This window comes from Haemaphysalis longicornis, unplaced genomic scaffold, assembly GCF_048455015.1.
Source record: "Haemaphysalis longicornis isolate Haplotype H1 unplaced genomic scaffold, Haemaphysalis longicornis Haplotype H1 scaffold_4, whole genome shotgun sequence".
NCBI classification, from domain to species: domain Eukaryota; kingdom Metazoa; phylum Arthropoda; class Arachnida; order Ixodida; family Ixodidae; genus Haemaphysalis; species Haemaphysalis longicornis.
In genome coordinates this window covers 104,320,294-104,346,529 of record NW_027526361.1, presented here as the reverse complement: position 1 = coordinate 104,346,529, position 26,236 = coordinate 104,320,294, and the positions used below count along the sequence as shown (strand labels likewise).

The 26,236-nt window shown below is 47.7% G+C and overlaps 1 protein-coding gene across 6 annotated transcripts in view; it reads left to right on the top strand.

Moving 5' to 3' along the window:
- Positions 1-23,806, top strand: part of LOC144179217 (monocarboxylate transporter 5) — a 144,649-nt gene extending 120,843 nt beyond the window's left edge. For 5 of the 6 annotated variants that reach the window (XM_077707486.1, XM_077707491.1, XM_077707488.1 and 2 more), the window contains exons 2-7: positions 12,756-12,953; positions 13,479-13,766; positions 15,125-15,268; positions 16,892-18,484; positions 19,403-19,528; positions 20,411-23,806. In XM_077707486.1, coding sequence (XP_077563612.1) covers positions 12,756-12,953; positions 13,479-13,766; positions 15,125-15,268; positions 16,892-18,484; positions 19,403-19,528; positions 20,411-20,628 — 2,567 coding nt within the window. In that variant the 3' untranslated portion in view covers positions 20,629-23,806. Of the gene's footprint in view, positions 1-7,982; positions 8,143-12,755; positions 12,954-13,478; positions 13,767-15,124; positions 15,269-16,891; positions 18,485-19,402; positions 19,529-20,410 lie in introns of those variants that run through there. The other variant, XM_077707489.1, reaches the window with a different exon arrangement.
- The last annotated feature ends 2,430 nt before the right edge of the window (positions 23,807-26,236 follow it).

Below are 26,236 nucleotides of genomic sequence, written 5' to 3'. Positions count from 1 at the left end.
CGCGCAACTGCTGATGGAACATCAGGTTCACGACAAAACAGGAATTCGGCACGAGGGAACATCAAAATCAGGGCAGGAATACTACACAGGAGAGAACATCGGAATCACGACATGACAAGAATACGACAAGACGACAGTGCGACACGCGAAAATACAACAAACTACAGAAATTTTTCTTGTCGTCTTTTTCGACTGGGTATTCAGTTCGCTATAGCCGATAATTCGCTATATCAGTGTTCATTATAAGTAGGCTGGGCTGTATTGACCTATGAATGACGTGAGCTACGTGTCATGTGCTAGGAATGCCGGCTTCTCATTTATTTTTTGCTTGACTGCCGTCTCGCTGAGTAGGGCGTCATGTGAACGCTATATTTCGCAGCATCCGTGTGTGGTTATTCCGGATTCACATTCCCGCTTATTCAAAGCGACAGGCATGTATACCTGAGCCGCACGCCTCGACACTAGACCATTCAACCGCAAATTTTCAACTCGGAGCGCAGAAAAATTGTTTTGTCCTTTACAAGAATGCATGCTATGAGTCATTATCGGTTCCGATTCCGTTCTCACAAGTTCTGCAATTCCTTGTTTGAACTGACCTAAGAAGAGAAGGAATGAATAAAACCTTTATTCAACAGCTGGTGGTTTTAGGGGAAATAATAAACCTGCGAAGTAAGGGGGGAAAAGACAAAAAAAAATTAATGTTCCCTAAGAAATAAAAACGGGAACAACCCTGCACCAGCTAGGCTATAGCAGGTTAATGACGATTAGAAAAATAGAACAACAGGAAGCCGATGCCCCAAAATCTTTTAAAAGAAAAGCCAATGGGTTACAAAAAAAAGTAAGGGAGAAATAAGGGTAAATTCATTTTCTAAAAGTAGTCCCGTGCTTGCTGCCGTTGCATATCTCCCCTTCATCTAGGTGTTTGGGCCTCGCCAGCTAAGTTTTTAACCGTTTTTTTTTTCCCCTGGAATCCCTTCTTTAGAGCAGATTTTTTTTTTCAATTGAGTTGTATATTTTTCCTTGTACAACCTCAGGCGCGGAGCCTGCCTTATGCGCAAGACGTTCCCACCGAGAAACAGCCAACCTTTTTCCACTAAACAACAAATTGTCAAAAAGACAGTAGATGTGGTTTCTTCACTGCCACAAATCGCGATTAGTACATCTTCTATAAGGTGATTGCCTGCCTCTAAATTTTGGTCCTTTTTAGAATTGTTTTGCTAACATTGGATAAATAATAGTGTCGATGAGCAGGTTTTGACAACGATCAGGCCATTTATTTCTATTTTTATTGCGCGTTTCCCGCACACCCGCAAGCTGAAAAATGTCCGTTTAGAGTAGCAGAAGCCCAAGTATACAGCGCATGAAATAAGTAGATTTAATCCGGCTAATCGGTTCGGCCAAATGTACCCGTATAGGGTAGCATGGACTACAGTTAAACGTGGATATAATGAAGTTGACAAAAAATTCGCATTTTTTTCTAGTTATATCCAGGTTTTCGTTACATGCAGGTTTCGAGTTAAAGCTTGCGGGAATGAAGCAGAAACGAAACCAATATGCTAGCCATCAGTAATGCTGAACTCACCGCTGTTCAAGGATATATTTCGCACTGCAAAACTGCGTGATTTGCGCTTGCTGCTATTACACGGCCGCCGAATTAAAAAAAAAAAAGTAACTAAGTATCACTTTTGCTTTTTGGTACTTTTCGGTGACTTGACGCGTTTTAAGAACCGAACTTGGAGCGCCATTTCGCGAACTTCGGACACTTTTCTGTAGCCAAATTGTTGAAGGGATGCTAGCTGGGACACTGTACCGAGTGGTAACGTTCTTCTTTCTCTCCGGCGGAGATGGCATTTAAAATTTTGAGCTTGTCTTGAAAGGAGAAATCTTTTCGTATTCAACCAGATAGCAGGGGACACACGCGACTACACGCGTATACAGGCAGGCAGGCCTAGAACCTAACCGACACCACACTAACTCGTTGAAACGCAGGAGAGATTGCGGTGCGGGCGAAATTCGCTAAATTAGAGCATTTCGCCAGCCGGTTTTTCAGAAAAAGGGCAAGAAATTTGTGGCGAATTCGTTACATCCAGGTTAACCGTCGCAACTCCTTCGTTGCATAGAGGAAGCAAACACATGGGCTTCAATGAATGTGGAAATGGGGAAATGAAAAACTTCATTTAATCCAAGAATTTGTTACAAAGAGGTTCGTTACCTCCAGGTTTAACTGTATGCAGTGTCAAAATAAAGTTAAATTAATTCACCCATTTAGTTGGGTTCTCCGATACAGTGGAAGTATATCAGGCGAACCCCCAGGAAAAATAATTGCGCACACCTGCAGCGTAGAATGACGAGCGCGTCATTGGAGCCGGAAAAGAAGGACGGAAATTGCTCCGGCATTCCTGCCACGCCAAGAATGACAGGCAGCCGAGATAAGCGGAGGAGCCTTTGAGAGTTCGTTCCCCGTTCTGAGACGCGCAATCACAACTCAAGCTCGGGTCAGTGCTTACTGGCATCACTCCTTGCTGCTTTTCTCATTTTTTTTTTCTTTCCTTTCGAACGAACATGGACGCAGAAAGAGAACAATCTAAAAATAACTCGCCCCCGGACGGAAGAAGGTCAGCCACGTGCCCACGTCTTGATGAATCGGAGTGCCGCTGTTTGAAGTGTCCGTTGACCCCTCGGCATCGGGACGAGTTGCTACGCCAAGAACGCTCGAGGCCTCGAACGCTGTCGTGACGAACGCGGGGCCGTTTTGATGCGGGCGTGGGGTGAGTGGGAGTGTTGTTGTGAGCGCCGCGATTGCTTACTTCGGTGAGCAAACCGCTCGGTGGGCAACTCTGGTGTGAAATGTGCTGCCATCTGTAGTCACGCATATTTCAGGTACGGCGTTTAGAGTTGTCTGTGAAGCTATCGCTGCCGCAGGCGTCGCCACAGGAGGGCACGTACAGAAGATTTTAGCTTTCCCGTACCTGCATCGTACGTTATAAGTCACATAAGATCTTATCTGATCATCGATTACCGCACTTAAATTTTCTTAAACACTCACTCACTCACTCACTCACTCACTCACTCACTCACTCACTCACTCACTCACTCACTCACTCACTCACTCACTCACTCACTCACTCACTCACTCACTCACTCGCTCACTCACTCACTCACCAATTTAGTAAAATTTCCCGACTGATATGATTTCGCGGGTAATTCCAATCTATAACGTATTCATAATAGAATCGTAGGACCATGTGTCGTTAAAGCGCGCGTGCTTCGCAGCTTGCGTATATAACGCCTTGCCGCGTCCCCCAAGTTAGGCGGTTGCGCAAGATCGCGTGCTCGTTTCGTATAAGCAGGCAGTAGCTAACGGACTTTCCTGTGTAGCGGCTTATCCCCGCAGACCTTCAGGGAGACGTCGCAAGCACGACCAAGAAAACTATCCATCTCCCAGCGCCGACGACACGCGACGCCAGAGCAGGCTTGCAGCCGCAATTACGCTGTCGTCATGCAATGCAGGCAGGCACTGGGCGCGGCTGCTATTGATGATCGCACTGACGTTCTGCGCGTTTTCGGCTTACTTGCGCACGCATGCTTGACCGTCCCCAACCACCAGTGTCGTTCTCCGCGATTCTGCTGCTTGGCCGAGATGGGGAACCGCCAACGCTGCGGGTGAGGTCGGAAGGGGGACAAAGGCGACAGCCTGGTCAGGACGTGTGACCCGATGCTCCGTCTTCGATCCCGTCGCCATCTTTGGCCCCGCAGCAGAAGTTTGAAGTGTCCGCACTGAGCTCCCTCTGTCATGGCCTTCGAAAGTAGATGCGGCTGTCAACGGACAACGCCGTTTCCCTGATGAGTGATATGGTATCCCCGGCAAGCCATAGCTCGTTTGTAAGCGTGGTGCGCTGAATTCGGGTCACCTTTCTTATTGATACTTGGCTTGACCGGCGAGTTGTTAGGCCATTCTTACCGGATAAGGCGAAATAAAAGAGGAAATTCCTTTTTGCGTGACCTCTCCGTGGGTTATTAGAAATACGCCATTGCGCCATGACCTCAATAACGCCTGAGACGGGAACACCTACACGAAAGTAAACGAAGAAGGATTCTGGGCGAACTAAACCCATTAAGCCGAGGTAATTAGGGATTAGGGTCGACCTCCGACAGTATGTCTCTCAAGGGTCGTAAATGGCGGTGGTTTCGTCATTTCCGCTTTATGGGCGACAACTCTTGTTGTCGGGCGAACGAATCTGGAACAAATCAAACAGCAAAAAAAAAAAAAAGCAAAGCTTCAAATACACATCTTCAAAAGAATAGCGACACGTTGAGGGCTAACACCGCTTTCCGACTCTGGTGCGTTGGGGGAAAACCACAGCCGGCGTAAAGGCAGATTTGCCATGTCTTCCCTGGTGGCCTCTGCCGTCTTTTCGAGAAGTATTACGGGATGAAAGAGTTGTGAGGTACAAGTTTCAACCTACTCAAGGGTCCAGTGCTCCAGCTGATGTACCGAGTGGCGTTCGTGCCACTCCCTATTTCGCACCATTTCCATGCCCCCAGAGTGCGATGTGAGATTTGGTAACGGCCGTGTCTAAAGTGCCGTCCGACAGTATTATAAGCACTCCACTATATCGACGTCCACCCGCGTTTTGTGGCAAAACTGCCGCGTCGGGCACTACATCGCTCTAGATAACGTAAAGCTTGGTAACCTAACCTAAACATAACATAAGATAACCTAACGCACACAAAGAACTAATTTAAAACACCAAAACTAATCTACGGCATAACAATTATAGTTCAATTTCGAGATGGGAAAAAAAAACAGACAAGAGCCGGTCTCGAACCACCGTCCTTGGGATCAAGAAGCTATGACAGATACTCTACACTGCAACGACAGACGCTTTCGACCGGTGCTAGCCTAGCCTTAAATATTCGAATGTCGTCGGACGGCACTCTAACCATGCCTGCAACGATCAGCTAGAGTGCCGTCGGACGGCACTGTAGACACTGCCAGTAACTCTGGACACTGCGTTTGGTTACTCTAAGAAAATCGTACACCCCTCCTTCTAATGACGATGATGGCTGAACGCGCGAAACTTTCTCGTGATGGATTCATTGGTGGCCAATCCCACACAGAGTATGTGCTACTCTAGAGGCACGCACCAATACCTGCTGTTTGGCGTTCGCTTCGACCATGTCAAAATGGAACAATCGGATAGACTCCGGCTTCAGAACGCGAAGGACCCAGGAAAGATTCTGGTCACAGGAAGCGTTTTTTTTTCTTCACTTCACCCATGATCATTCATCACAGTTGTCAAAGAAAGTTGGCTTTCCTGCGGGGCGTATTGGCGTACAACGTCATCGGTGATTACAATAAAGCTTCCTTTAATATGATACATCTGAATGGCCGGGAATAGGGCACATCTAGTTCCGTAAATGCTTACTCTGACGCCTCCACCGTGCAATCCGGCCTTGATGCCCATCTGGATTTGGATAATGCGCTAATCAAGTCATTTTAATCTGGTATCCTAAGAATTTTTTTTGGTGTGAAAATAAACCAGTTAAGGCCGAAATGTGTTTTCATGGCGAGAAAAATGCTAAATCAAGCTGCTAACAGAACTGCGTGGTAGGGTGTTCAGCCTCCTAACGTCCCCGTTTTGGGTACGAATCGTTCCTCGTTAAATAACCCCGTATGAGAGGGATTTCAGTATTTGGGCACAGTTTTATCCAACTTGTCGTCTGTTAGTATCATGGAACGGAAAGATCACTGGACAAAAGTTTTGTCTTAACGAAAGGGGAACTCTAACCATGGAACCAAACGTTACAGGGCGCTTAAACATCCTCTTATGGCTTCTAATATCGTTATCATCATTTGCAGTTGAGTTTTGAAAAAAAAAGTGTGTGGGAGGGTATGTTGACGTTACTGCCAACGGGAATTGGTGAATCAGCCATTAGCCGCTCATGGCTGCCGTCATCCTTACTGCTCAATCCACCTGAGTGGGCATGTCGCTAGACCGTCGCAGCCTATGGGAATTTTAGACAGACTCTGGCCACGCTTTTTGGCCACGGTTGTCAGAGGGCGCTGCTTTTTCGCCAAATGAGCCAGGTCATTTGGCGATGCTCATGCATTAATAAGTTATCGTACGCTCTTGCTACCTAAACTCACGCGGCCTTAGGAACACCCAACGTGCGAAGCGAGGGGATGGTGACTAGTCGTCAGGATTCAACGCTGTTGCAATCTGTAAAGCACTTGAAGCTCTTACCCGCCTTAGCGGAGGAGAAGATAATTCTCGCTCCGGCGTGCATCACGCGTGCCACGATAAAGTAACACTTGCTCGCACCCCATTTCCATCTGCCAGCTGAAGTGGTGGATTCCTCTTAAGATTTCTTTTTTTGCCTAAAATGCGAGGTACGGGTTTGCCTTTTGCAGTCTTGTGATTCTTTGGTGCATTAATCTTGTACCATACCACTCCGCAAACAGTCGAAGTGGCGTTCTGGCTAAAATGGCATTATCAAGAACAAGATACTGCGGGACTTTTCTTATGCAGTACAGTATAAAGAGAGCCGAAATGCAACAGTCGGGGCCTCGAAAGGACGATAAAGTACTCATTCAAATTCTGAGAACGCCGCGCCACCGCTTTGACAGTTCGACCGAACTGAGGCTACTGCTTTCAAGAGCCTGTGCAGAAGTTAAAACTCGGTGCGTTCAGATTCTGGACGCTAAGCAAAGTGAGCTCACGTTGTAACGGTATATATGTATTGTGAGCACAGTGGGAGCCTCGTTTGTGACTGGAAGTTATTTGTCACGGTCGAATGCAGCCATCAGCACCACTGGTTCGCGACCATGGCTTCTTCATGCCTGCAAATACTCATCATCATCGACTCTCTTTCCTCTTCGAAGGATCATCATCACGCATCGGGCTTGGTCGGCATCTTGCCGCGTACCGGCCCAGCCTTCGAATAAAGCGATTTGAGCGCAACGGTCTGCCCTCTCCTACCATCGGCCTTAGCAATATATATATATATATATATATATATATATATATATATATATATATATATATATATATATATAAATATATATATATATATATATATATATATATATATATATATATATATATATATATATATATATATATATATATATATATATATATATATATATATATATATATATATATATATATATATATATATATATATATATATAGCGGGAAACAATTTCTTGGCTACCGGTGAATATAATGAAGCAAATGAAACACGTCGAAAGAGGATTGGTTTCAACATTTCGACCGGGGACCCGGCGGGGTTATTAAGACGAAGGCCGGTCCCCGGTCGAAACGTTAAAACCAATCCTCTTTCGACGTGTTTCATTTTCTCCATTATTCTATACTGCCGCACCACCCTCACGTGTTAACCTGCAGATAATCACCCGTAAGTACCAGTTTTGTTCATACTGAAGCACGTTTCGGGGATAAAACACTCAAAATCATCATGCTTGCACTTGCGGAGTTGGCTTTCCCTTACTATGACTGCGCTTACAGTGAAGTACCCTTTACAGAGAGTTGACGGGTTGGACGACGCCGGAGCGAAATCGTAGTAGCCAGACTTCTCTCACTGTAACTGTGACTTTCCTACGGGGAATTTTTTGTCGGTGTTCAACATCGCGCCTTCGACGGGCGAACCCGTTTTCGCAGGGATAAAGCGCGCAACTTATTCTGCGCCACAATTAGCGTTGCGATTGCAGCGTACTGACGTATTGTAAGGCTACATTGCGCTGCTGTGATGTAAGGACTGCTACGCTCGCTGTAGGTAGGAAGCAAGAAAATGAAACGCGCTCGGAGGAGCCGCTTCGGAGAGTATCTCTCCCGTTGGAAGCGTGCATGCGGCTAGTGCGGGGGAGATGCTCTTGCGGTGGCTATCTTATCGCGGGGGAATGCAAGAGTGTGGGGAGGAGAGGGGGCAGCATAAAAGCCTACGCTCCGCTCGCGTAAGACTCCTTTTCACCGGAGATTCGAGTTGGGAGCGACCAGGCGTTTGCCTGGCGGGGTGCAAGCCGAGTGCGGTGCCGCCCTGCCGCCGAGGTCCCGTAGCACGCTGCGTCGACGTTCGAGATGAAGTTCGCTGTGCCAGCGGAGTCCAGGAAGCGGCTCGGTGAACGATCTTTTGCTTTTATCGGCCCCTGCTGATCTCTTGACGGATGCGCGCGCGGTGATGTATCGCTGCTGTCGGTACTTGTGCGCAGGATTTGCTCAAGAGGCAATCGACGTGGCGTTCTCCTAGGGATTTGACCGCGTATGGGTTTTTCGCATAACCCTTGCCTCACAATAAGCGAGTCGAAAAGATGTCCGTTTCCTGGCACACTTCGAAGAGCAACGCGTGAAGTTAATATCTTAAGATCCGTTGCCCATGGCTCTCTCATGCCGGGACGTTACTTCCGCTAGCAAAAACGTAGGGTGCATGGTTACGGGTTGAAGTGGTCACATGAACAAAGGAGCGAACTGCAAAATAACGCAGGAAAGGAGGAAAGGAAACCTTCTTTTGGTGACTGAGGTGCCTGGATTGCTGGTTAGTTGGAACTTGGTGAGGAGTATAAGCGAATTTATTAAATAAGGAAGGCCAACAAGCCTCGGTTCACAAAGTGAGGGAAAGGTCCTTCCGAGTCGCAGTAGAGGTGGCACTTTGACAGGCCTGTGCGCGTGGTCGCTTGTTTTGGATTACGCTATATCAGTTATGCCATCCACCACGTGGCGCGCGAGGCTAAAGGCATACGATAGGTAAAGTAGGGTAGGTCACTGAAATTGCGATATGCAGCACGGGGCAACGTAGAAACAATAAGTTGACACTGCGAAGAATGTGAAAGAGAGGAAAGAAGCAGCTTTTCAGTTTTGAAGACCTCAACGTACATATAAACTGAAGAAGTGTTGAAAATCGGGCGTTTCATAACTTGAATACATTGAAACCAGCAAAAAAATATGTGGACGTGAGAGATGAAGTAGACACTACGATGCTGTATTCTTATAACTAGCATATCGCCCTGTCTGTTCTGTTTCTTGCGTACTGGCCTTTCTTGGCCGGTTAAGTTTTTACCCGTGAACTGGCTTTTCCTTGAAGTGAGCAATCCCTGTGCGCCGCGGCGTCTGTTCATGAACAGACTTGCAATACCTCTTGGCGCTATAACAATAGAATGGAATGCCTATCAATGCTTATTTTGCGTCGAACCGATTTGCAAGTTCGCGGTTATGAACGAGTGGACGCTTACATACTTTGGCACCGCTAGCACTTACCACACCCTGGTTATGACAATTAAGTTTACTCTGTGACAATGGCGGAAAAACCTCTACAAGAGGTATATTTTAAGACGTGCTCTTACGTTCTCGTTGACCATGCTAAATAAAACGAAACGTATCCAGGTTGCATGACAGAAACATGAGTTAAAAACATGACACACGATTAAATTGTCTACGTTATAGCTGGACAGCACGCATTTCGGGACTTAACACCATTACAGAAGATCATCTCACCACTCTCCTACAGAGTCGGGGCCACTAAACGTTTATTCTACTATTACTACTACCTGACTACAGACATGAGTGCCTACATGTGTACTAACATGAGTATAGTAATGTGGCTGGTTCTAAACGCTTTTACCAATCAACGTTACTGACTCTTGTTAAAGGAGTTGTGCTTTGCATTGCTGCAAGTGCCTGCAATCGATATTCCAAGAAAGTGATGCAGTCTCAAGCGATTTCCTTTTCGAGTGAAAATCAATTTGATTGACAGCACAATGGCAGCGAGAGAGCCGGCAGCTGTCAGTGAAGGATTTCTGCTGAGTAAGATAAGCGTCTGGCAAACACGACATCAGGCGATGTTTGCATGAGTAATCAAGCTCGGACTTGCAAGACGGGCTGCATGCCTTTTACATGATGCGCCTTAAGGCCAGATAGAACGTTGCTAGCGTTTTCTCTTATTCATTGTAAATGTAAACGTCCGAGGATATAAGAGAGATGTTTTGCAACATTCCTTTCCGTGCGCGCATAAGGACTGAAAAGAAATTCTTGCGGAAAACAACAGACGAGACCTGAAGCTGGTTTTCTTTGAAAAAACTGCATCAACACTTGTGATAGACAAACGCCGAAGGAAAAGCTTGCTATTATAAATTATCGTTCTTTTTTTTTTTGCTTTTTGGGGCACTTAACATGTTGCTGTGTTTAACAGCTACTACATCTGGGTGGAAATTCAAACTACATCTGGGTGCAAATTCATTACTATTTTTTTTCGCGGCTGGAGCATTACCGGATTTACTTTGCAAATATTTCTCTTCTGCATCGACCTATACGTCTGCTTCTCTGCTGATGCAATGAGTGGCATCATGACCGACCTCCACAATCATTTTTGACAGTGGGATGAGAAGAGGGCTTGTAAGGAGCATTGAGAAAATCGTATTAGTAGTATGAGATGGTCACTTACGCACACAAGGCGAGATGAAGCATCACCGTTATTCCAACAAAGTACTTCATTCTCTCTAGCATCCACAGGCATGCATAGAAACGATGACAAGAATGCCAGGATCACTGCATTCGGATCACCGCATTTTGCAAACCCAAAGTGTTTGCAAAAAAAGTCGTTTTTGACAGACGTTCTCGTTTACAAGCATTAGAACCTACAACAGCTGCGAGCGCTCTGCATCTAGTTAGGCATGTCATCCCGAATGCTGAAGGTGTCCGCATTGAGGTGTTTCTCTCCAACTCGTCTGCTACATGTTGCAGAAAGTAGTTATTTAACAGGTGCGATTCCAGCGTAGTACCCAGGGACAGTAATAGAGCGTTAGTCAAATGGCTAGGCACGCTGTCACAGCACTGCTCAAGGTTACATCTGTGCCAATTCTACGGGAATATTTGCTGCTGATTAGCTTAATACACCCGATTGGACAACGCAAACAAGTGGAGGAAATCAAACTGCGATATGTACCGTCAGTTGCGGCACTACGTGAAGAGCTTCCTGGATGCGGCTGCCAGTACTGCACTGTCTGCAGTGCTGGGTGCCTGCAATACTGCAATGACTGTAATACTGCAGTACCGCAGTGAAGAAAGTTTGCACATCACTAAACTGGCCTAAATGATACTCTTCAAGGCAGCATCGTCACTGACTCATTCCTCGAATTCCAGCACTGTAACAGCTTACTATCACATGCACTGCCTCTCCCACTGTTGCGTCCCACACCAACACCCTTCATATTTTTTTCCCGACACAGTATTTTCGTCCCATAAACTTTCCTTGCTCGAGGACACACGTGTTCTCGTAATACCACGTCTGCCCCCCCCCCCCCCCCTCCAAACACCTCAACCAAGTGAAGGAAGTTGTGGCACGTTGGTGAAATCTGGGGGCCGACGTGGCCCTTAAACCGAACATGACACCACTGTGGACAAATAAGAAATGGTCTTCCGACCTCACCTGCCACAAGTGGGACGTCATTGTCAAAGAAGTCAACATGCACCACTTCATATAAAGAATGGCCTGAGACTCTGACAGTTTAACCAGGGCACTTCAAGCGGCAAGACTGTCCCAAACCTTTTCGTGGACCGGAAGTGGCTGAGATAACAGTCAACTGCTAAACTTTGTATGCGATGCCAGTTTGGCACCTTTTGTAGATATTTTTCTCCTAAGCCTCAAGTAGTCCTTCACCATCTGAAATCTTGTTCGAGCATCGCGTTTGAACGAAGTGCTAATGCATCTAATCGCGGGCTCAGATCAGATGGGCACAGGTTCGAACAGAAAGAAGAAAAAACCCGCAGAGATACTGGTCGTGAAGCGAGTACGGACCGAGCTACGTGTACTTACAGATAGGCAAAAGGTGCTCCGTTGAAAACCGGCCACACCGAGATTACGACCGCTTGAATAACAACCTTATCTCCAGCGCGCTCTTTCCTTTCTCCGGTGAGGGCAACACGTGTCCTCACACGGCTGGAGTCACCCGACATGTAGTACGGTAGCAGGGTCCGCGGCGATCGGTGGAAGCCCCGCCGCTTTGCTTTTCATCCCACACCGCTGCTCTCTGCTCGGAAACAGTGGGTCGTCCTCTTGTTCTTCCTTTGACCCCGATAGGACGCGTTTTCTTCGATAGCGTGCACTCGTTCATGCGCTGTTCTCTTGCGTCTGAGAAAAAAAAACATGCAAAAGAAGAGCGAAGCAAGTCGCCTCGTGTTCGTGTTTCAGTTGCCGTGCATGCACACGATAAAAGTGGCTGCTCGTGGTTTCTTTTCTTTTTTGTTTTTTACCCTGCTTCGTCCTTGCACGTATATCCTGTGAGGCTCAAAGCAATACCGTCTTGCCGGACCTCATCAGCGATATATTCTTGCACAGAGCAGCAATCCATTCACCAACCAACCCGCCAAGAGCCACGAAGAGTCTTCTGAACTCGAGTTTCGACGCAAAAAGAAATAACTACAATTAAACTATAAAGGAGCTCTAAGAAGAGAGCCATTTGGCAACCGCGATTAAACAGTCAACCTTTCTTAGGGATGCAGTCACTTACACCTGCACACACGAAGTGTCGCCAGTATGAATGTAGAAGTAATTTGTGCCAAAACACGAAAAAAACAAAATCAAATTAACAGCTGCGAACCCGATATAGCAGTAAAGAAGTATTTTATTCGTGTAACCAGGGAAAGCCACAATGCCTTTAAAGCACATAAGCAGAATAGCTGACGCGCACTGGGGAATGGTGCAGCCTCCTCATCTCTCTTTTTCCCTTTTTCTCTGTGCAGAGTCTATGTCCAAGGAGCTGGACTCGAAGACCCTGGGCCAGCTCCAGTCGAGCCCCTCCCTGGCCGGCAGCGTCGCGGGCCTTGGATCGGCGGCCACCGTCGCTACGGCGGCTGCACAGCATGGCCCTCCCAGCGGCCTGCCCTCACCCACGGACAACGGACCCCCGGGGATGCCTCCCCGAGTCGTACCGGCCTCAGGTACGCGCCGCCTGTCAACTCGCCACGCAGTACTGTTCTCTCGAGAAACCTCCGAAACTCTCGTCTTTCCACTTCTTGCAGTCTTTTAAGAGTCCTCTAGCTCGACAGCGAGTCTCCCACGTTCTGTTTTACATCACACCTTTCAGTATCGCCCAACAACACGAACCTCATTTTAGTGACAAGAGATGCACGCATTTGCGGGTATACCTCCTATCAGTTGGCGCAGTATCATGGATATCCTTCTGGTTACCAGATGTGTTACCTGTGGCTTCTTCTATCACCGAGAAACCGCATCGGCGGCATTTGCTGGTCGGTCCAAAATACACTCGCATTTCAGCGTGAGATGGATTCAATGTTGTATCTTTTATGTCACAGGGACTTCTTTCACAAATAAATGCATGCAAGCCGGCACATTGAGCCTGCTGGTGTGCCTGTCTGGTTGGCCTAGAGGCATGCATTGCTTGTGTGGAGCGTAGCGTACTGCGCATATCTTACATTCACGATGGCTATCCATTCTCTCACCAGCTTCGGCCGCAGCCTTGATGGCGGCATCGGCAACAGCTCCCGACGAGGACGTCGACGAAGCGGACGGTGCCCTGGACCCGGAGGAGTTCTACGCAGCCATTCCTGAACCACCGGATGGCGGCTGGGGGTGGATGATCGTGGCCGCCTCGTTTCTCTGCAACATGGTGGTCGACGGCATCGCGTACACCTTCGGCATCTTCTTCCCGGAGTTCGTGGACCATTTCAAGGCGCCCAAGGGTACCGTGGCCTGGGTTGGATCGCTACTCTCAGGATGCTACCTCAGCGCAGGTACGGATGTCGTTGTGTAGAACAGTTATGCTGTGCCATCGTACCCATTAAACACTCATAACGCATCGGTGGCGGTGGAGTTGTAACATTTGATTGCAAACTTGTAGTTTTGATCTTAGGTGGGGATGCGGTGCTTCGCGAGAAGCGGAAAAGAAAAGAATGGCGCAACACGTCAGCGCAGTTATGGTAGTCTCATTTCATCCCGAAGCTTATCTCATGTGCATTTTCTCAACAGCTTCGCTAATTCTGTAAAAACCACACATGGTTATAAAATTCTTAAGCCGTGCGAAAATGTGGGCTGCATTCTCCTGCGTGGACTTGTTTTCTTTAAAAGACAAAATACGAGTCTGCTTGAAAAGATTTGTGTTTTATAGTACCCTGAGCGCTTGTCCGGCAGTAAACGATATGCTGGTCCTGTCGCCATCGTGCGAACGACGCCGGCCACTGCGTGAGCGCGCCCGCCCGTCCTGCATGCGGGGGGCTGCTATCGTGGGGATGAAATGTTTCGTACCGGGTTGTGAGTTTCAACATATTTTCGCGGCCAAACGGCGCCTGCATTCAACCTTCTTGTTTGAGAGTTGAGATGTACGGCCACTGGCGGTCCGCTCAGCCCGCCGTGTGGATGCGCTCTGCGCTGGATCGGAACGCGGGGCGCCGTGATGTAGCACCACGTAACCGATCGGACCGCGAGCACGGTCCGTCATGTGGATCGACCTTGAAGGGAAAGCATTGGGAAATATACGCAAATTGTCTTCGCAAAAAACTGGCGAAGCGAAGTCAAGACTTGAACCATAGCGAAGCTGCAGGATTTCTTTCTGCGCGAGCACAGAATGGCACACCACCACTCATTTGTGAATGTTTGCATTTGTTTATTTAAATGTTTCGTCGTCGCTTTGACTGTGCTAGTAGTAATCATCGTCATATGTATCGATATCGTCGTGTTCTTCATGTCAAGCCGTAGCGCTTGTGCAGTAGCAGTAGCGCTACTGTGCGGTAGCGCTTGATCATGCGCACAAGCGCTTGACGACAGGGCGCAGCGGCGGCGCGTACGTGCATGACGCATACGCGGCGTTCCCAGAGTCGCGTCGAGGTTCCGTGGAGTAGGTGTTGCACCATCTGTGGCGTTTTTGGTTGCTAGGCAACGCGAGGCGCTCTTCGTTGTTTTCGCCATCTTTTTTTTTTTTTTTGCTAAAACCGCGAGGCACGCGCTCACAAGCGCTCGGCATTTTCTTGTTAATTTTAATGCGTTACGCGCCACACATTGCGGCCAGCTACAACAGCTCTGCTGCTAAAAAGAAGTGCCTCAGTTTGTGGCATGATGTAGAGGTAGGGTGCTCAAGTGTTTCCTTTGATTGCAGGGCCCTTGGTGAGCGCCTTGACCAACCGGTATGGCTGTCGGGCGGTCTGCATCGGTGGCAGCGTGGTGGCGTGCATCGCTTTCTTGCTCAGCACCATCGTGCAAGATGTGGGCAGCCTCATGGTCACATTTGGGGTCATGGCCGGTAAGGATGGGCACACTACCCCGTTTTGTACTTCGTCAGTGGTATGTCGTAGAGTGGTCGATGTAATGCTTCCGTTGGGTGCTAATTGAGGCTTCAATTTCCCACCTGGCTTTCTGGCCTCATATCACAAGTGAACTGGAATATGTCATAATAGCCACTGCCATCGATGTAAGAAGTGCCACGCACACACTACAGGGCTTGTTTTGTGTAAGGATCGATGGATTCTTATCTAGGGATATCTGTGTGGTAGGTAACTGTGGCTAAGGCGTTGAGCTGCTGAGCCGAAGAATGGGGGTGTGATACCGGCTGTGGTAGTGCGTCGAGATTTCGGCGCATGTTAAAGATGCCAGGTGCTCGAAATTAATCCGCAGCCTCCCACTACGGTGCGCGTCATATCGCAGGTGTAGCTTCAGCGTATACGTACCCCCAAAATTTTTATAAATCTAACTAGTGAAATGCTTTGCATGTGAAGATGACAATTTCTAGTACATTCTGCCTGTAGTTGTTTTTCGGTCAATATTCTGATCAGTGTAAGCAGGACACTTCTATTCGGAGAAAAGTATGTTGGGGGGTGTTATGATGGTCAGAAGATGTGCTCATGTCTGAAGCATCATGCTATGAGACATTGTAACTAGCCTTTGCATGTGTGAGTGTATGTAAATGGAAGAAAAAGAAAAAAAAGGGCATTCAATGCAGTCAGGGGTGTTAACCTGGTTTAGTGGTCCTCTTGCAACCCTGGATAAATATAGCTATTCTGAGCAACGGAAAACAATTCTAATGCAAAGTTCATTAAGGTCTTGGATTTTTCAGGCTGACTTCTAGAATAAAAAAATTAAGTAAACTGTGGGGCTCACCTTTGCCATGCACGACGAACTTTGATATACTAAGCCGGTTATGGTGCGTGCACACTGATGCAGTTATGGTTTATATTGCGCTTAAATCGCATACAGCTGTAGAAAATATTTCCATCATGAAGTTGTAAATGATGTAAATTATCATTCGCTCAGATGCAGTCACATAAATGGAAAATTGGCATTTCCTTGTTTATCAAATGCCTTGCCGGTGAAAAAACTTTTCTTAATTCGGCAGCACTTCCTTTATATGCCACACCAACGTCTCGTGGAATATTTGATTAAGTGAAGCTTCATGAACTGATGCCAGTTAAGGTAACTTGTCAGGAATTATAGTGATAAATGAGCACTTCACAAAATTCTAAATTACACAGGTATTTGACTCTTATCACATTGGAAAACAAATCAACATTCTTGTTAAACTTCTGTATTCAGCACACTGTCACATATAGTTGGGGCGCAAGAGTAAAATTTTTAGTAGCCGCCAGCCAGTCACTACAGCTCATTGTGAATGGGGTATTCAGAGGGGATAACCAAGCTTCCAAGTGTTGGAAGTAGAAATGCAGGGCAAAATATGCTCTTAGGCCCAAGAACCATATCAGTGATAACCACCAAAAAAGTGAAATGTATGTCGTATCGAAGGTAGTGTAAGTGATATCCATTTCTGTCGAGCTCATAACTGAAAAAAAGTTTTCGTAAAAATTCTTTTCACCTGAACCTTCCGTTTAGATGATGCCCATATTGTCCCGCATCGGTTCTCGTCGATTCGCAGGTATTGGCTTCGGCCTCATCTACCTCCCGGCCATCGTGAGCGTGAACCAGTACTTCTCCAAGAAGCGCGCTCTGGCGACTGGCATCGCCGTCTGTGGCTCGGGCATGGGCGCGTTCGTGTTCGCCCCTTTCTGCCAGTACCTGCTCACCGTCTTCAACTGGAAAGGGGCGCTCATGATCCTGGCCGGCCTGTCGCTCAACTGCGCCGTGTTCGGCTCGCTCATGCGGCCGTTGCTGGCGTCCGACAGTCCGCACACGAAGCCCCTCCTGCAGCGGATCTGGGAAGAGAAAGAGCGACAGCGGCAGGACTCGCTCTGCAACAGCCAGTTCTTCTTGGTGCAGCACGCGGACGGGACCGTGGAGAAGAGGCAGAAGCTACTGCTCAACACCGAGCCAGGCGTCCACTCCACGCTCTACCTTGACCAGTGGGGAAAGTCGCCCATGGACACGCCCGTCATCACCCTCTCGCCCATCGAGGAGGCCCGGCCATCCCGCATGGGCTCCAAGGAAGACCAGAACGAGGAGTCTGGCGACTCCGGCAAGGGCAGCAGCGACTCCAAGGAACAGCCCAAAGAACAACCAGATCAGCCGGCCGAGAAGGAAACGGGAGCGCTGCCCCTCGTGGAGGAGGAGAAGCCGGCCACGGAGACAACGCTCATGATACCCGTTGAGCCCGACGGCCAGACAACCGGCGGTCAGCCGGCACCCAACGGTCACGTCGCCAACGGCGGCCCCAACGCACCGTCGGCCATATCGGCAATCCAGGAGTTCGCCAAGCGCAAGGGAATCATGTCGTCCAGGAGCGCCACCAAGCTGTGCCTGTCCAACATCACGATGGGGACCGAAATGAGGAGGAACAGTTCGTCACCACGCATGTCCTCAAGCGGCTACGTGTACTCGGGGAGCCGCCCGCACGGCCGGCTCGCCACCTCAGGTGAAGTGTGGAAGCGCGTTTCTCAGGAGACTGTGGCTGGTGGGCCACGCCAGATACAGAAGTCTCAGAAAAAGGACATCGCCCGCCCCATGTACCGCAAGGACATCTTCTACAGCGGCAGTGTGAGAAACCTCCCAGAGTACCGCCTCTCGCAGGGTGACGTCCGTTCTTACGTCGCCAGCGTGCTGACCATCCCGGCGGCTGACACGGTTCCCGCGGCAAGTGGTGTGGATCTTCCGGACGGCAAGCCAGGGGCGGGTTCCTTCTGCCCGCCCTGCCTGCGGTTGCCAGCTTCCATGACGGACACCCTGGGTGACATGCTTGACATGGAACTGCTCAAGAACCCCGCCTTCGCGCTAGTCTGTGTCTCCAACATCGTGGGCATGATGGGTTTCTGCATACCTTTCATGTACATCGCTGATTCGGCTGTGCTCAAAGGCATCGACAAGGACAAGGCAGCCTTCCTGCTATCGATCATCGGCATCACGAACATGATTGGACGTCTCATTTTTGGCTGGCTCTCAGACCTGCCGCAGATCAACTGTCTGCTGCTGAACAACCTCTCCCTCTGCCTCAGCGGCCTTGCCGTCTTCGCTATACCCTTCTGTTACTCCTACCCGGCTACAGTGGCAACGTGCATGATATTCGGCCTAATCGTTGGTAAGTCGCAGTTCAGATTGCAAGCAATATTTTACTCCTAAAAGCTCTTGCGGGTCTGCAGTGCCCCCGCATGAATCAATTCTACAAATTTTATGGCCTAGTTATTGCCACAGAAAACAAATTTCTGAATAAAATTATACTATGGGCGTCGCAGTTTGCCGAATTGGCTCAATTTTGTCCCTGTGACTGGCATTCACTTTGCGTGATTTCTTGCAAGGATAACTTTTAAGAGTGTTTTAAGAGTAGTTCAAGTGCATTTGTCACAAAATTAGGGCTACATAATTTACTGGTATTCGCTTCGGGTGCATTCTGAAACAGAAAAGGCAAGCGTTTTGAACAATTTTCTCTCACACCTCTTAAATGTGTTAAGGTTTCTTCCACGTACAACACGCCTTCAAGTTTTTATTTATTACTCAGCGATTTCAATTGCAACAGTCATGGCAAAAAATGCATGATAAATTACATGCCAGATTACAGTTACAAACATGCATGACAAATGGTCTGTTGCAGTGTTGTGAGAGTGGTGAAAATGCATCTGGCACAGGATTAGTGCCATATATTACTGACTTTTATTCCTTTTGGATGCATTCTAAAAAAAGGCGAATGTTTGAGGTGATCTTATCCACCAAACTTTAAATGTATGAAGCTTTCTTCCACATACAGAATCTTTTCTAATTTTGATGATGACATAATCGTTTTAAAAACAACATCATCAGCACAAAAGTGCATGATAAATTATGTTGGAGGGTGACAAAGATACCTTACAAGTGAGTGGTCCATTGAAATTTTTGGGGTGCGCAGTGCAGCGTACCTAATCCGTCACATTTGTGGGAATAAGGCAGATGACAATTGTAAATAAAAGCGTGTACTCGACGCTATGTTCGTTCTCACCCCATCGCCTTCCTTTTTTCTTTTCAGCCGCCTACATTCTGCTAACATCAATTATCCTCGTCGAGCTGTTCGGACTTGACAATCTTACAAACTCGTTTGGCCTACTCAGCTTGTGCAGAGGAGCTGCTTGCATGGTTGGGCCTCCCCTCGCAGGTAAGAAGCTTTTGTTTTGTGTTCTATTAAATTTATTTACCGCCAGCGGTGGCTGCAAAAAAGAACAAAACAAAATACCAACTAGTAATAAATGCATCGCACTGCAGGAGAAAAATATGTCGTCATTGTCGGCCAACTCTAAGATTTCGGTATCACGCATTCAATGGCTTGGCGCTAGAGGCTGTATTTAAGGGAGTCAATGTATAAATAAAATAAAAATAAATTGCGGCAGATGTGATTCAAAGTAGAGTGGCATCCAACCAACAATGTCAACTTGGCTGTTTAGTTGAGCTCACCTGTTTCTGGGTGCATGGTTTCCCGGTTCTGTTGGGGCCTGCGGTAACATCTCGTTGTTCAGCAGCAGGTTCTTAGTGGTGGCGGTATAATCGGTAATAGTCGTGTTTGCTCGCTCAGTGCGTACCCGAAACGGGAGCTGCAAATCGAAAGCCGTTCGTCTTTTGTGTACCATATTTATGTTCTGTCAAGTTGGTTATGAACGAGATAGGCTGCTTGTGTTTGAATCCATGTCAACCAATCCGTAATAATCTACTACATTATTCCCCAAGAAGAGTCATAGAAGCGATGCGTGGATACAAATCATTTAGCTGAGCTTTTCTTACATTCGCAAGGTGCTAATACATTAGCCACAGACGAACTGGTTTCACCCGCTATGGCATGCTGAATGCCCAGCTATGTCCCAACCCGCTAGCAGAAAAACACCTCCAGAGCTCTGGTCACATCAAAATATGTGTAGACTGTTCAGCAAAGGAAGCAGATTCAACCTGTGCACCATACTTACTGGACCAATTTCTACATCATGCTTCTTGAGTCTGACTTGCTTTGTTCGTTTCACTCCCCTGTTCCCCTCACCGAATGATGCAGGCAGCCTGTTCGACATGACGGGTTCATACGACGTCCCTTTCTTCGTGTCCGGTACCATGCTGATTGTGTCGGGTGCCATGTCCTTCTTCATCCCCTGCGTGCGCAACACGGCCATCAAGCCTGAGCCGCTGCCCGACGTCGCCTCACCGCTCGAAGAGATTCCTGAGGAGAGCGACATACCTGAGGATGACGAAGATAATGTGGAAAGCATCGTCTAGAGCAAGAGTTTTGCAACAATTTCGCTTGCTTCAATCCCTCTTCGGGTCGGCTCATATACTATCACAAAGTGGGGCCTTCTCTGTATCCCGCACACATCCCTGACCCTGAAGAAATGTGCAGGAAGGGAGAAGCCGACGAAGCATCCATGCCGCTGCACCAGGCGGCAGTTTCGATGGAGTGAATGGATGGTAGCAGGTGTTTTAGCACCCTTGGCTAACTCCCAACCTGCTGTGTTTTGGCTCCGAGAGCAACCTGCTTTTTTGACCAGCGCTAAGCATGTGTTGGACGATGTGGCCTGCCTCAAGAACTTTTGCTGAACGTACTCGCTGCTTCTACTGCAATGACGTCGACTGGAACATCACTGTGCGTTTCCTGCTTTGAAGTTCTGTCCAGTCTTGAGCCCGAACCACGGCGGTCGCCTGCCCGATTTTACGGGGAAACCGACTGAACCAAAGCTCATTTTATTTTTCTTCTTTACCCCCGATTGTGTGCTTTCAGCGAATTTATCTACACTTGACGACTCGCCGGGGAATTAAGTGACGATGTTGGATGTGGTGGGTGCCAACAGTGGCATCTGGTTTGGAAGCCAGCACATGCTTCTGTGGGTGTTTGCGACAAGGTGACTGTTTGCAGCAGTGGAAGAGTGAATGTGTGGTTGGTTGTTGTACAGCACGTGCACGTACTCTATTGAGGGGCTGTGCTTCTATAGATGAAAATGCGTCTGGAGGCCGAGCATCCCCGTGTTTTGTGCTTTGTTCACCCAAAAACTGCTCTTCTCCGCTGCGTTGCACGGAGTTTTATTTTCGCCGTCCTCCGTGGGACGATACCTACGCCGTACCCCGTGATGTCTTTCGGCGACGACAAGCAACCCTTCTTGTGTCGAACCTTCCATGAGCTTCGATCGTGCGGACCAAGGGAAAACGGAAACAATAGGAAAGGATGCAGGAGCAGGAAGAACAGACTCCCAAGTCAAGCAGAGTCTTGAGGGATGCCGCGTAAAGCTTGTTTCGATCTTTTTTTATGTCATCATCACACAAGTATTTCCCTTCAGTAAAGACAACACGGACGCTTATGGTGAACATTTGTCACCTCAAAGGAAATGCACCTGTGCTGAGGACAATACCCGGTGGATTTACAGTGATGGCAATGGAGCGCCGTTGTGTGTTTCTTTTCCCGCAGTGTAGAAACGTTCTTTGTTGTCTTGTGCGTAGCACCTTTCGAAAGACTTTTTCAGTTCTGTGGGTGAAAAGCGAAACAAAACAAAAAGCAGCATCTACAGAAAGGCAAATCACTTCGACTCATGTAATAACGCATTCCAATGTGCACAATGGAACTCATGGGTATGACTTCTCCGCGTAAGATTTAGGCAAGAAAAAAGTATGCGAATCATGCGCATCGTACACACACACACTTACACACACACGCTCACTCATGTTGGTAGTCACTGTATATCTGTGATATATGCTCCTTGGCCCGGCAGCTTAATGCTACACCAGATGACTCGCTCTAACGACTGACCTTCTCTTTCGAAAAGAATGTTACCGTATTTTTTTTTGTCAAAAAGGTGTAGCCAAAGGTGCCATTATGGGGTCTTAGTGTTGTGACTGCTTTACTCTTCCTTCGGTGTGTCCTTGTTGCGGCAAAAAAAGAAGAAAAAACTGCGCCGCGTATCTTCTTCCACATTTGGTGTCAAACTGTCGCTTCAACCTTCAAACTTTAGGATCATCTTCTTTCATCATCGTCATATACAGTATAAGCTACAACAGCAAGACGATATTTCACAGCTCTCGTGTTTTTTTTTTTTTCTGATAAAACCATGCCGTGTATGCTGCATGTGTCCTTGGAGTGACATTCCAAGATACGTGGCGACTCGGACATGTTTCGTGAAGAGAGGCAGAACTAAATGAGCAAGTCGTCGAACGAAACCCGAGTTTTCAACTTTTGCCTCGAAAGCAGAGACAAGGTTTGCTCGTTCAGATTGCACGGCTTAGAGCTTCGCATTTATCTTTCGCTCAATGAGCTTCGCTTGCTGAGTCTGTGCCATTCATTCTAGTAGAACGGCTGGTGGTTGGCGCTTCGACCTAGGCATTGGCACTGCCTCAAAAAAAAATGTGGTTAAGATGTATTCCCTACATTCTCAAGGGTTTTTAAAAGATCTGCTAATCGATTCTGTCAATTGATGCTTATGTTCGTAGCTTGACTTTGTGGAATGGTGGACGATTCTTACTGCTGCTTCGCAGGAAGTTGGTGCTTTGGATTGAGCTTGCGGCTTACCCATGTGTACCGATCGGTGTACATTAAGGTACCCCTTCTGTTAGCCATCTACTAAATGGCACACCTTATAGCCAAGACGTCATTTCAGTGTGTTGAACTGTATGTCATTGATGGACCTTATCATTGAACGCCTATAACCTATTCAGGGCGGAGAACAAAAATTTTATAGTTTTATTGATTCAAGAAATCGGTTATGAATGATGGAATGACTGACTGAATTCATGATAGATTGTGCTAACCAAGCGATACATTGAGCAAGCGAGATTATCTTTGTTGGACAGATGCAGAACGAGCATGTGGGACTGCATTTCAAAGTTCTTACCCACTTCTTCGCAGCGCCAACCACTGATCATTCTAGCGCGGCCGTGAACACGAAGTAAGCCAAGCAAGTCCTGAAGTGTGCTTTTTACCTCGAACTTCGTAGGAATATTTGTAGCCGAAAAGTGTGGCGCGATTTCATCGGCATCCAAACAGCTTACCACCCAGTGTTTCTTGCTCTACACGATCCAGAATGGCGTTTTGCGGCTGACTAGAGCGTACGCAAGTCTCGAGGTTCAGCTTTTCCCAAACGAGTGAGCCCGAAGCGGCCTTGTTGTTGGTAACAGCTACCTAGATAAGAGCTGCTGCTTTTCTAGAGAGCATACATGCGTGACAGGTCTTTTTTGCAATGTCCGCACAAACACACACACAATACTACTGCTACACGGTGCAATCAGCGCTGCAGCGTGACCGCGCGCAAATGAGACGACGGCCTTGATAGACTTTCCTGTGTTGCGCATTCGCCGATAGAGCCTTTTGAAACATTTAAGAATGCCTGCTAAAGGAGAGAGATGCAGATGATGCTGGGATCCTTTTATGCCTCAGCTGTGAAACATAATAAAGCTGTTATTTGTTTACGCCCTACCCGGTGTGGAGAATGAAATGGTGCTTCTTGGTGATGCTTGGCTTCTCTGCTTGTGGAGCTGTCCATGCGTGCAAAGCACGTAAACCGTTTTCAAAGCTTGCAAAGCCCCCCTCCCCCTCCACAATGCTGCTTTCATTTTTAAGAGCACTCGTCAGCATACGGATCGTCACCGTAGTTGAAATGAAGACGAAGACGCCCATTGTGCAAACAAATTTGCAGAACTATCGTCCCTATAGCAGACGAATCTGTCGGAGTAAAGGCTGAGCCTTAGAACAGTAGAAAAAATTTAAGTTAATTAAATCTCTTCTTAGCACACTGAGGTAATAATGAATCACGTTTTGTTTTAACGAAATTCATATTTAAGAAGTCTAATAATATTAATATTAGGTAGTCACGTATTGTATGCTGCAGCTCAAATAACAGGAAATACCAGGTAAGACGGTTGTTGCCCATTCCAATACGGCAGCTGCCCTGGCATGGGAGTCTGCACACACCACGGGGACTACAAAGGTGCATCCATTGCTCGAGGGCCACTCTCAGTGTTGTGAGAGCTCGCCTGCACAAGAGAGATACAGATAAGAAGGGAAATGCAGAAGGTGCACACCCGCACGTAAGTATGTAAATATGTGTCGCCTGACGTTTAGTTTATTATCCAGCATTTGCGCACACTCGTGCAGAGTATTGCAGCCACCTTCTGGCTGTACGAATTTGTCTACGCTGGAGTGAAGTTCACTGTAGTTCATATCACAATCCACGCACATTTATAACTCACCATGACATTCTATGGGAGCCATGTGAAGAAAATGGACAATGGGCATTGGAGCTTTGGAACCGGACTTTTCCGTGCCCGCGCTTGCAGGTAGAACCGAAAGGCCTCATTGTTTAGCCTATATGTTTAGGCTTGACGGTTAGACTTAAGCGCATGGTAAGGCTTAACGCTTCGTAGCCCTAATGCATGTTAAGCTTAACGAACTGCCAAGCAACGTCAAACTCGTTTGCCGAGCTGTGGGCACCGTTTGACGACAGTAGATCTCAAAGTGTAATGTTAGGCCTCACGACAGGCAAGCACATACGCCTTACCTTCGCCCCCCCCCCCCCCCCCCCCCCACAGATTCAGCGGCGTTGGTCAGTTATCAGTGGAAAGGCTTAAATCCGCGAAAATCCGGGATATAAGGTTAGGTACACAAGCGCTTTCGTACTAAAAAGTAAGCGAGCATGACCGCCACTTTTCGCACTGTGTCAAGACGAATTCATATGAAACCAGCAAAAACATAGCTCAAATCTTTGTTCGAGCGTAACGCAGATCATGCGCAAGGTAGCTTAGAGAAAAATGAAGCCCATTCGTTTCGTCAAATGGTGACAATTGGAGTCATGCTGGAGCCGTCTGACGGGCAGGGTGGATGGTATGCAATGCTGCAGGGAATAACACCATTCAGTAATTATAGGTACACATTAACAATGATAAGCATCATGTAAGATATAAATTTTGGAGCCAACCTTCGGAGGTGGGGTTGCAAATGTCCTTAAAGGGTCCATGCGGACAAAATACATGTTTTATTCGAAATATGTTGTGTTTTATAGTGCCCTCTGCGCTTTTTCGGCTGCAAACGATGCCGTATTCACTGAGAAATTAATCAGTTTAGGTTAGAATTTTGATTCTGCTGCCAAATTGTGTGTCGTCGTGACGGCTCTAATGAACGAACTTTCAGTTCGTCATTAGGCTCTGCAGCCTTGCTTATCGTCAGACCTCCCAGACGGCGCTACCATAGTCAGCCGCGGACAGCTGCCCGCCGTTGCTTTGTTTTTGACCCAATTTGCACCTGACTTGTTTCTGTTGAAGTAGAAAGTAATCGTTTCGTGAAGCATGGGCTATGCTCTACAAACAGGGTAACGTAAGACAACGTCGCTTACGCCAATGGACCGGTGTCGTGTAAGACAACTCCACAGCGGCGGACTGCTGTTCAGCTAAGACAAGCATAGTGCGCCCAGTACCAACAGCAGTGCACAACGGTACTTCTCTGTGTATGTGCATAATTGTAACTTTGATTGTTTACCCCACCATTCTTACTGCTGTAAAATGAATGCCCTGCCTAATTTGCGTTTGCTTTTGTCGGCCTGAGCCAATCGCACAGCTGGGCATATGACATCATAGGTTCTGGACATCATAGGTTCTGTTGCTGTAAATGAGCTAGTGGGTCGCATGGCCATACCATTTTTTAGATGTGAAGCATCTCATGGTCGGGGCTATGTCCCTCCCTTGTCGTTGTCGTTTTTGTTGCGCCGTCCACACCCCAACCGCGCATGCTCGGCTTGCTGAACGCCCGGTGGTTTCTTACCCTTCTATGGCTCCTGGAGCGGCAGTGTTGCCGGTGTCTTCCTGGGCCGGCACGAGACGAGCACGCTTCACGCGCCTTCGACGTTTCATCGTC